At 50.9% G+C, this 11441-nt stretch overlaps 1 protein-coding gene across 9 annotated transcripts in view; it reads right to left on the bottom strand.

Annotated features, from left to right (window-relative positions):
- Nucleotides 1-862: 862 nt before the first annotated feature.
- Nucleotides 863-11441, bottom strand: part of ITSN2 (intersectin 2) — a 152163-nt gene continuing 141584 nt past the window's right edge. For 8 of the 9 annotated variants that reach the window (XM_066266589.1, XM_066266590.1, XM_066266587.1 and 5 more), the window contains 8 exons: nt 9628-9726; nt 7791-7958; nt 7176-7391; nt 6401-6522; nt 4854-4936; nt 2103-2186; nt 1490-1663; nt 863-1101 (listed from right to left, as the gene is read on the bottom strand). In XM_066266589.1, coding sequence (XP_066122686.1) covers nt 944-1101; nt 1490-1663; nt 2103-2186; nt 4854-4936; nt 6401-6522; nt 7176-7391; nt 7791-7958; nt 9628-9726 — 1104 coding nt within the window. In that variant the 3' untranslated portion in view covers nt 863-943. Of the gene's footprint in view, nt 1102-1489; nt 1664-2102; nt 2187-3422; nt 3455-4853; nt 4937-6400; nt 6523-7175; nt 7392-7790; nt 7959-9627; nt 9727-11441 lie in introns of those variants that run through there. The other variant, XM_066266595.1, reaches the window with a different exon arrangement.

Here is an 11441-nt window from a genome sequence, read left to right as displayed (position 1 = left end):
AAACTGAGCCCCAGAAAGGGGGCACTGGTGAATTTACCAGAGTCACAGAGCAAGCCAGTGGCAGAGCCCGCATGAGGCTCCGGAGTCCCGAGTGCACCCTCCCCACTGCGTCCTTGTTTCTCCCACTGTTGCAGAAAGAAAATTTGGTTCCATTATAAAGCCTTTCATGTAGAAAGTCAGTCGGTCAAACTCTGTGGGAAGTTACATTCGTAAACGTATATCTTTATTCTCTTTCTGTACATATTGGCAATGATAAAGCTTAAAGATGCATGTCCTATGAAATATGCAAAAACAAGGAATTTACATAAATAATTTATACTTCAGAAAATTAAAAGTTGAAAAATATTTTCCACATCATTAGAGTTCACAGTATTTAAAGTAAATCAAGCTTTCTCCCTTAGATTTCAAACTATATTGTCTCAGCAGAGCATGATAAAATCTAATCAGGATACAGTGATCAAGTTTCTGTTTTGTCGTCAGTGCACGAGGGGACACCACTTCGGTGTCAGGCTGTTCCCGCGCTGAGGCTGCAGCAGCTCTTCCCGATCCTTCAGCTCCTGAGTGGCTGTGACCCCGCAGAGGTCACAGGGCGTGGAATGGTTACAGCGTCACCAAAACCACCCACAGTGGACACATTCAACCAAGTGGTAACGTCTGGTGGTCCGATGCCTCATTTCCACATAATACTTTTTGTAGCCCTGAAAATGGAAACCTTGGCATCTAAACACAGCTGAACATGTTAACACTAATACAAGGCACTGCTATGGGGCTCGGTTTATTTACAGGAAAGATTATGTTTGCATAGATTGCTAGCGACTTAGTGTGCAATAAAACGGGCCCAGCGCGCGCGGCCCTGTGATGGATGAAGCTGAGCGACGCGCCCTCAGCCCGGGCAGCACTGGTCCTCTCCCGCCCCAGCCCGGTGGCCAGGTGCCCAGGGCCCCTACAGGAGTGTTTTTTGCTCAAAAAGCTGCAGGTCAAAGCGGACCCAGACCTCCCCGGTGGGGACCTCGTGCAGCAGGAGTCGGCGGGTTGTAGGGCCTTTGCTTTCCTGTTCTGTTCGAATTTTTGCCACTGGAATTTCAGTACGACCCAGGAAATCTGGTAAATAAACAGAATCAGAAGTTGTCTTTATAAACTATGAAACCACCACAGGAGTTGTGTCTGAAACAGGATTCATGCAACTTTCAAGTCCCAAACCAGTAACTTCCTTTGGTTAACAGTGTTTGGTACTGGGAGTGGAGGCAGGCATGACAACAGACCCGAGTGAGGGCTGGGAGCAGTGTTCTTCTCTGTGCAGGGAGGGGGTCAAAGACCTATGACCCTGGGGCTACCCCCCAGGAGGCGCTGCCCACCCACTGCCGCTGAGCGGTGACGACCACGCCCCGTAGGTGCGCTCAGGTAGAGGAGAGGCGAGCCCCCGGATCCAGACCCTGGACTCTATTCTAGGGCGCTGGGAACCAGATCCCTGGGGCGAGTTACACTGTACCGTCTGGTGAAAACTGGTCTCTGTCGAACATGGTGAGACACAGCACATCCTGGTAAAGATCCTTGATAAAGAACTGGCAGTTAAAGTTCCACTTGGGGTTTAGTGTGTCCTGGATGGTTCTGGTGGTGTAGCTCTGGGAGCCCATGCTGATTTCACAGTACGGATTGCTCTTTCCTGAACAAAAGCAAACCAAGGACATGTGGCGTGTGACAATGGGGACTTCCTTGAGCAGACACAGGATCCACACAGGATCCAAAACTGATGCTTCTCTACACACAGGCAGCAGGGTTGCTGCTGCAGGGCCCACACTGGCCTGTGGTTTCCATGTCCCCAGGGCCGACTGCATCATCACCCCAGGGGGGACGGGGGCATCAATGCGCTGAGGGCTCCCATACGCCTGGGCAAGTGTCAGTGCAGCTTGCTTCATGCTTTCTCCACTCAGAAGCACTGGGGGAAGAGGCCTTGGTGCTTAGTGGGAAAATAGTGATAATAATATTGGTCTCTCACTGGAAACATTACTTTTTGAAAGCATCCCATTATTTAGTGCTCAGAAGAATCATCAGCAGAGAGTGGAGCCATTGCCACATCTATTGAATAAAAGAAAAGCACTTACCATTTGGTTTACAGGCTTTTAATTCTGTAGCTTCAATGACATGCACCATCAGTCGCCCAATGCCTGAAGTCTTTTGAGAGCGGGCTACAAAATAGGAAGACAAGTAGTGTTAATTTGTTCTCTGAGAATTCAGACAGCAAGCACAGTGAGGATACTGAGCTGCTCATACTCACAGTCCATCTTCCCAACCCGCCATACCCTGCCCAGCCTCGCCCGCCACTGCGCGGGGCCCAGCAGGCCTGCGCCAGCCGCTCTGCGCTCTTGCCCAGGCTGTGCTGCCCGCCATCTCTGCCTGTCAGCATCCATCTTGTCCTTCGCCGTGCAGGCCCAGTCTCAATCCTCCCTTCCCAGGCCCCTTCCCTCCTTGGTGTGCCCAGCACCCTGGGCTTCTGAGCATCCCACAGCCTGAAGGGCTCTAAAGTCCATGTTATATCTGTCTCCTTTGAGAGGAGTTACTGTAGAGCAAACTACTCATCCTTGTATTACTGCCTAGCAAATAGTAACAACAAAATGACAATACATTATATCCGTTCAGCACTTATTGGATACTTACATTTATTGGATACTTACTTTGTGTTAGGCATGTGCTAGATCTTCACATAAGTTACTTAAACTGCACAGTTACCCTATAAGGTAGCTCTTTATATCTCTCGTCTCTATATATGAGGAAACAGGCTTAGAAAGGACTGAATGAAGCATGCTCAACTCACAGCACTTCTAAACAGCAGGGTCAAAACTTAAATCAGGTACCAAAGTCTGTTTTCTTAAGCACTGACCATAATTCCAATGATATGCAAACACTTCAGTTTACAAAACAGTTTCACTTAAGACTTTATTCTACTTAAGGAAGTACTCAGAAATGGTTTTAATACAGAGAGAAATGAGTCAGTAAACTCAAGATTATCTTGATGAATATGAAGTTAGTTAAGCAGATTTTATCCTCAGGTTTAAACACTAACAAAAAAGCTGGTGAGCTACAGATTTTTCAAGTTCAGACAAGTGGAACCTTCTGTAAGAAGGGGCGTGCCTCTCCAGGGTGGGCGGGGCCGGGCCCCCTCAGCTTCTAGCCCTAGTAAAGACTAACACGGGGCCAGGCACAGAGTAAGTAACCAATAAATGTCTACAGAATTAAACACGTGGAAAACGCACACATACAGATACTGGTGTTAAGCAAAACTAACATGGAAAAACTGATTTATATTTCTGACCAATTAAAAGATCATTGTATGCTTTATAAATGATTCAATCACTGATTTGCCAATAGCAAGCCTTTAAAATACCATTAAAACAAGATTCAATTAGCAAAAGCCGGGCACATACCTTTCAGGAGTATATAACAAAATAAGGGAAACCTGAATAAAAAAACACATAAAGAACTGCAACTCTGGCAGCCAGGGACACACATGGGAGGACAGGACAGAGGAGGACTGTCCGGAGGCGGGGTTGGGGCTGTTCAGCTAGGCAGCGGTGCGGCCGAGTCTGGGGTGAGAACTTTGTCCTTACTTTGGGAGGCAACAGGGAAGACGGTGAAGGTGGGAGAGAGGCACTGAGAGCAGTGCTGTAAAAACAACACTCCAGAAACGAAGGGGCTGAGGGCCGGGGCCACTCCTGCCAGAGCCTGTGTGGGGGGTGGGGTCCCAATGGGCTGTGTGCGGGAAAGGGAACGACAGGGAGGACATATGGGACTGGGTGACGACTGAAGGGGAGGTGCGTGTGTGCGGGGCAGGGGAGGGCAGGAGCAGGGTTCCAGTCCAGGCGGCCGAGGACAACACAGCAGTCACGGAGTCTCAGGAGGACCTACTTCTGGAAGGAGGCTAATCAATCCCCCTGGAGATGCCACTCTACGGTGCCGGCAGACACCCAGAAGTTGGACAGTGTGCCTGCAGAGCATGGGCTCTGGAGAGATGCCCCCGGCTGAGCCAGTGAGACAGGGCCGAGACCGGGCTGACCGAGGGGAGGAGGTGGGGAGGCTTGGGCGAGAGCAGCAACTCTGGGGTGCACCAGGGGAAGGGAGCTGGCGCAGACAGGACAGAGGATTCGGTGGCAGGAGGACCACTGGGGGTATTGTGGGGTCCAGAGCAAGGGAGGACCCTCAACTTCTTGCCAACTGGGTGCAGGGAGCACAAAGGAGGGAAGTGTGTCAGGTTAGGTCACTGGTGCTGTACAAGCGAGCCATTTGCCCTGACTGCTGGGGACAGCGAGTGGCCTGACAGGCTGGTGAGTGAACAGGAGTGGGGGGTGATGAAAGGGCCAGGACCTGATGACAAGGGAGGGGGTGTAGCCCTGGACAGCGGAGAGCAGAGGCTGGGCTGGGTGAGGAGGGGCAGAGTGTTTATGAGCTGAGGGGAACAGGCCACACAGGTGAGGCCTGATGGAGTAAACGGGCCCAGCCGAGGTGGCATGCTTGTGCACTTACAGGACCCCCTTCCTGGAGACAGGAATGAAGAAAGAGTATGTGGGGGGGAGACTGACACTGCCACAGAGAAAAGGGGGTCCAGCTATGACTCCAGGCTTGCAGTGGGTGGGATGAGGGCGCAGGGAGGCCCCCAGGAGGTTTGGAACAGCCTCAGGGGGCAGGGGGGGGGGCAGCAGCAGCTCTGCTGTCTGATCCTGCAGCAAGTCTAGTCTCTCACTCCCCATCCACCCCTCACTGCAGGAGCAGCTGCCTGTGACCTGAAGGCAAGACCCCACGCTCTGCTCCCTAGCACCCCCTGGTGGCTGGTTCTAACCAACCAGGGCACGACCGACTACCTTGATAGGCCTTCTCCCGTTTCTTCTTCTCAGTGTCGATGTACTGCTCAGAAGCAGCTTTGATCTTCTGGACCCAGGCAGTCCTGGAGGAGGAGCAGAGCACAGCCATTGGGCAGCTTTCCCACGCAGCCCCCAGGTTCAACCAGGAGCCTGAAGCTCTGCACTTGTTCTCTTTGGCTAACCTTGGCTTGGACATGTTTCCAATCAAATACTCAACTCAAAAGATTCGCTTGCTAATTGACAGTCGATCTGAGAATGTCTAGACAGCTCTCGACTGTTTACAAAACAGCAGACACATGCAAGGTGCCGGGCATGCAGAGGGGCGGTGCAGGTCACACCAGGCAATTCAGCAGACTGAGAGGCCGCTCCACACAACGGGCTGTGTGCACGGAGGAGGAGCAGCCCGTCTGTCATCACAGAGCTGCTGTCTGAGCTGCACCCTGGAGGACGCCTGGCTGGCCAGGCAGAGAGGGAGGAAGGCAGTCCGCACCGAGGGGAATGGGGGAGGCAGACGTTCTGGCCACTCTTGTGGTGTCTCTGATGGGACTGTGTCTCATCACCATAGAGATGACAGGAGCACGGGCTGTTGCCTGAGGGGCTTTAGTAGGGACTGGGGTCTGGGGTCTGCCCCGTAGGAAGATCCTGAGGAGGGCCTAAGAAGCAGCAAACCACATCAGGAGCCGGCTGCAATAACCCAGCATGTTTAAGCTAAGGCAGGGGTCAGGAACCTTTTTGGCTGAGAGAGCCATGAACACCACATATTTTAAAATGTAATTCCGTGAGAGCCATACAACAACCCGTGTACGTTACACATTATCCAATAAAAATTTGATGTTGTCCCGGAGGACAGCTGTGATTGGCTCCAGTCACCTGCAACCATGAACTTGAGCGGTGGAAATGAATGAATTGTAATACATAAAAATGTTTTATATTTTTAACATTTTTTTTATTAAAGATTTTTCTATAAGCCTGACCAGGCAGTGGCGCAGTGGACAGAACGTTGGACTGGGATGCGGAGGACCCAGGTTCGAGACCCCGAGGTGGCCAGCTTGAGTGCGGGCTCATCTGGTTTGAGCAAAAGCTCACCAGCTTGGACCCAAGGTCGCTGGCTCGAGCAAGGAGTTACTCGGTCTGCTGAAGGCCCACGGTCAAGGCACATACGAGAAAGCAATCAATGAACAACTAAGGTGTCGCAATGTGCAACGAAAAACTAATGATTGATGCTTCTCATCTCTCCATTCCTGTCTGTCCCTGTCCATCCCTCTCTCTGACTCACCCTCTGTCTCTGTAAAAAAAAAAGAAAAAAAAAAGATTTGTCTGTGAGCCAGATGCAGCCATCAAAAGAGTCACATCTGGCTCGCGAGCCATAGGTTCCTGACCCCTGAGCTAAGGTCTACCAGCAGGGCTGGACCTGGGGACTGGTTGTAAGAGGTGAGGATACAGAGTTAGGAGGACTTGAGCATGGATTGGAGACAGTTTTATGGCAGAGGGAGGTGCCCTGCCTTTCTCCTAGACTTCAAAGCAGGTCACACATGGCCAGGACTTACCTCTCGTTAATGTTGTCTGTTCGGAGGGTGTAGACCCGGTCAATGTGAGAAATGTGGAAGACTGGCTCATCACTGGAAGGGTCTGTGGGCAGTTTCACCAAGACTTCATTCAGGAAAATGGGCTGAAAGAATTAGGGCCAAAACACAGGCTGTGAGATGGCCCAGGACACTACCCGCCTACGTCCAGAGAGAGTACCCTCTCTCTGTTCTGAAAAGCCCTGTGGAGAAAGAAGGGATCTGGGAAAGAAGGACCTGCCCCGCCTGGGTGAAAGTAAGTATGGGGGGTAGCACAGGGGTTACTGCACCGAGGCCGGGAGCCCTGGGTGCCTGCCACGCTCACAGGATGGGCCTCTCCCCCGAGGCCAGGAGCCCCGAGGGCCCATGATGCTCAGGGGATGGGCCTCACCCCCCAGGCCGGGAGCCCCGGGCACTCGCCACGCTCACAGGATGGGCCTCTCCACACTGACACCTGGCACTCCACCTCAGGCTTGGTTCTAAAGAGACCCGTGGCTGAATGTGGAAGAGGCGGGAGCATGTGTCACATCTGCCAGGGTGGAAGTCGGGCTCTAAAGCTGGAGTGCCCTGGTGGCTGTCACAGGGGCAGTGAAGGGCCAGCCACACTGGGGCTTGTTCCCCGGAAGTGACAAAGGAAGCGGGAGCCATCTGGAAACAGGCGCCAAGTCCCATGAGGACAGGGGAGGCTCAGGCCAGGAAGGAGGTCCTAAAGGCAAAGGAAAAACGTCACTGCTCCCCTGCCGCCGCCAGGAGTGCCTACCATCTTGTACATTCTGAACTGAGCGTTGGACTTGGAGCTGAACAGTTTCTCCGAGCCTGAGGAAACAGCAAACTGCTTGACCATGTGGGTGAGGAGCAGGAAGTCGTTGAAGAGGAGGCCCTGCAGCTCCTTGTTGCTCTTGGCCTTGTACAACTTCCCGCTGTGCAGAAGCTTCCGGGGCCCCAGGCAGTTGGTGAGGGAGTTGAAAATAAGTTGCTTAAAGAGAAAGAAACCGTCAGTTTTTAGGTCCCAGCACAAACCACCCAGTTTCCCTTGACAGGCCCTGGAGCTGAGGGTACTGTGGTGGAATGTCCTCGTTGAGAATGAGGATGCCACCGTTCCCCTGACTCAGTCTGTCTTCAGAGTTCAAACTGGCACAGTGGACATGACTACTTGCAGCCACAGAACACGGATTCTATCAGCTGAATTCAAAGACCTTGAGACAGAAACAACAAACCTCCTTCATAAGAAAGGAAGGTGACAGCCCAGGAAGGGGAGGGCCGGTGAGCCACTTGGGCCAAGCTGAGGTGCAGACTGTCCACAGCAGGGGAAGGCCTGCACCGGATCCCCGCCTGGAGCCCGCCCGAGCACCCAGCGCCGCACTGCTGACCTCACCTCTGCGAGGCCTTCGCACTGGACGTGCGCCTGGATCCACTCCAGCCGGTCTGAATTCTCCTTCTCCCGAACGCCTTCGTTAACTTGAGAGCAGAGCTCCTCTGCGCGCTCGAGGGCCAGTTTCAAGGAGGAGTGGTCCACGTGATTCTCTGGGGTGTTCTCCAGAATCTGGAAAAGTGGCTGGGTCACGTGGGATGTACTGTGTCTATGACCACCCATGCACCCAGGCGTCCCCCGGCTCCTAGGTGCGCTGGGTGCTATGGTGGGCACAGGAAATACATTGGTGAGCTTGTCAGCCATTTGCCCTTGAGAAGCTCATAGCCCCATGGGTTCTTGGGGGCTTTGGAGGGATAAGTGACACAGTTACAGGAGGGTGTGCCAAGTGCTACATGGATCACATGCCCTGCAACCTGAGAGTCTCTGATGGCCACCCAGCGGGGTCTTGGTAATAGTCTGTATGTGACAAGCGCCTCCCAGTACCTGAAGCCATGTGCCTTAGGGTGCACCCTCCCTCATAAACTGGCTGCATCTTTGAAATGTGTGAGTTTTCTGAATAGCAATGGTTCATAACATTTTTGGAATCATTGAACCTTTAGAAAATCTAATAAAAAACAGTGAACCCCCTGCCACAGGAAGGATACAATAGAATTACATAGTCAGCATGCAGCAAAGCACATTCAGTTCATTCTGAAGTGACTTCAAACTGAAGTTGCAAATGTAAAAGAACAGAGACTAGAATACAACTCAATGTGGTCCCTCCGGAAGTGAGGGGGCCCTCCGCAGAGGAGTTCTGTCTGGACTCCAGCCTTGTGAGTCCACAGTTCCTTTCCTAATTCCAAATGTAAAAAAGCCCTGAAAGCCTAAAGGCTTTTTTCAATATTCACCGGTGGCAAAACCTGACCTAAACTGGAGAGATCTATTTACTTATTCTACTTACAGTGATTATTCATATATTCTCTGCAGGAACTTGACTGTGTTTGGCTACAGGAGCTTCCCAGGCTTTTCTGCAGTGTCACATTAGTGTACAGTGTCTGCAGTACGTTCTGAACTCTAGAACACACCTGGCCCAAAATTATTTCCAGTAAGGGGTTGTGTGTGAATTAATGTGCATCGAGTCAGTTTGGTATCGTAACTATCACATGAGCTCTGTTCCCTGAGGCCTATATTGAATTAACATGGCTCACAGAGCATTATTTCCACTGAGTTTTCTCTATAAGATGATGGCTACTACATCAATGACTGTTCATCGAGTAATACTTTGTAAAGTCTGTCTTCTCCTTAGACATTATATTGGCTCAAGAGGCCCATACTGCTTATGTCAAAAGGATGGGTGGAATTTCAGAAGGACTGTTTAGGCAGCAAGTTGAGGTGAGGGGATGATGGCAGCTCTGTTTAGGACATGCAGAATTGGACACTCCTGGGACATCTAGGTAAAGGTGTTCAGTTAGTAAACGAACCTAGGTCTCAGCAGAAGACTGGGGCCCACGGCTGTACTAATGGACTCTGGGCTCAAGACGGGCTTCATACCTGGACCTAGGGGACCTTGCCCAGACACCCACAGCTCTGAGAGGCTGTGGAGCTTCCTGGGATGGGGGAGGACAGGCTGCCCACATGACAGTGGATGCTGCTTTCATTTGCTCACTTCAAGGATTCAGCCCTTCAGATTGTACTGTGTGTTCATGTGCGCGTGCGTGTAACACACACACACACACACACACACACACGCGCGCGCGCGCGCGCGCGTTCCTGGCCCATCAGTGGCGTGAGACCACAGGGCAGGGGTGGCTGTTGTACTCAGGCTCTCCATGTCAGCCTCAGTGGCCCTGGCGGAACTCACACTTCTGATGAGGAGTGGGTAGCGGGTGATCCTCTGCATGGGCTTCAGCAGGAAGCTGGAAAGGGGCATGCCTTTACAGCGAGGGTCGGACGCCAGCTTCTACAAAACAGCGGAGAGGCTCGTGAGGAAGTCACAGCCCCGGGGTAAACAAGGGAACACAGGCTGTACTCCTGAACTTTCAGATTTATAATTTTTTTTAAAAACCCAGGATTCAAAATGATACATTTAGAGGACATTCAGAGGTAGAAATTTTCCCTCATGTGCCAAGCCCAGTGACGCTTCGCAGCTCTCTCTTACAGGCCTCTGACAGCCTGTGTGATCGGAATCACTCCCTCCTTTGCTTCCGGAACCACTCGGCCGTCTTCCCAGTACACTGACCTCAGTCTTTTTCACTTCCTTCTTCTCCTCTACCCGCTCTTAACTGTGAGTGCTGCCCCAGGTCCCCTGCAGCTGCGTCCCGGAGTCTGTACCCAGCCCCTCTCTGGAGCTCTGTACTTGTCACATTACTCTCACCTGGATGTCCCAAAGACACCTCAACACCTCAACATACCCCAAAATGAAGTCCTCCTCTCCCCTCTCAAGAGCCTTCCTTTCTACCTCTATGCCTACTGGAGTTGGTAGTGCCATTTTGCACCTGCCAACCTTCCCCCTATGCCTAAAAGTCACCATTGATGGCCAATCTCTGTTTTCCAAGTAGGTCTTGATTGTCTCCACCTCTGCCTGCCCACTGTCCCTACTTTATTAGCAACAAGTGCTACCATTTATTGAGCACCTACTATATGTCAGGTAATGATTACGTTAACCTTTGCTGGTTCTGGCCCTTCTTTCTTCCACTCTCTGGCCAATTCATACTCATTTCTGAAGGCAGATCATGCCTTCTCTTGTCCAGGCTCTCTTCCTCCTTGATATCTCCCTCCTTCCCTTTTAGGGATTCTTTTTAGCCCCTATAATGACCCCCCTATAATAACCTATGGCTACCTCTATCAGACCGGCACATCTGGGCTGGGTTAACACAGGCAGAGGTGTCTCCATGCCCCACCCCCTGGCCTGTTAACTCCAGGAGGCCATGGACCACCCCCTGTGCATCTCTCTTCCTGATACTAGTGCTAGTACTCACCTGAAGAGAGCAGCCACAACTCTAGGATAATTTTTTTTTTTTTTTTTACACAGAGAGAGAGTCAGAGAGAGGGATAGACAGGGACAGACAGGAATGGAGAGAGACAAGAAGCATCAATCATTAGTTTTTCGTTGCGACACCTTAGTTGTTCATTGACTGCTTTCTCATATGTGCCTTGACTGTGGGGCTACAGCAGACTGAGTAACCCCTTGCTCGAGCCAGCGACCTTGGGTCCAAGCTGGTGAGCTTTGCTCAAACCAGATGAACCCGCACTCAAGCTGGCGACCTCGGGGTCTCGAAACTGGGTCCTCCACACTCCAGTCCAACACTCTATTCACTGCGCCACCGCCTGGTCAGGCAGGGATGATAATTTTTAATGACTGGAAAATACATTTACTATACTGTATCTCTACATGTTGCTATAACAAACATTTTCATGGTTTATATTTCTATATTTTCTGAGTGTTTTTTAAAAAGTAACATTTTAGAACAGCTTATGGTCACATTTTGCTTTTTAATGTGATTAATACTATGCAATTAAATATGAGACTATAAACAATTTTTACTTATTTTCACACTTGTGATGACATTGCTATTATTATTGTTTTAAAATTTTTTAATCTTTTAATATGTTTTAGAAGGCAAATGTCCTATTTTTAATTTTACTATTGATTATTAAAAATACTCACATGCACTC

Source organism: Saccopteryx bilineata, chromosome 3, assembly GCF_036850765.1.
Source record: "Saccopteryx bilineata isolate mSacBil1 chromosome 3, mSacBil1_pri_phased_curated, whole genome shotgun sequence".
Lineage (NCBI taxonomy): Eukaryota > Metazoa > Chordata > Mammalia > Chiroptera > Emballonuridae > Saccopteryx > Saccopteryx bilineata.
Note: the sequence above shows the minus strand (reverse complement) of the source record. Positions and strands in the feature narration are given on the sequence as shown.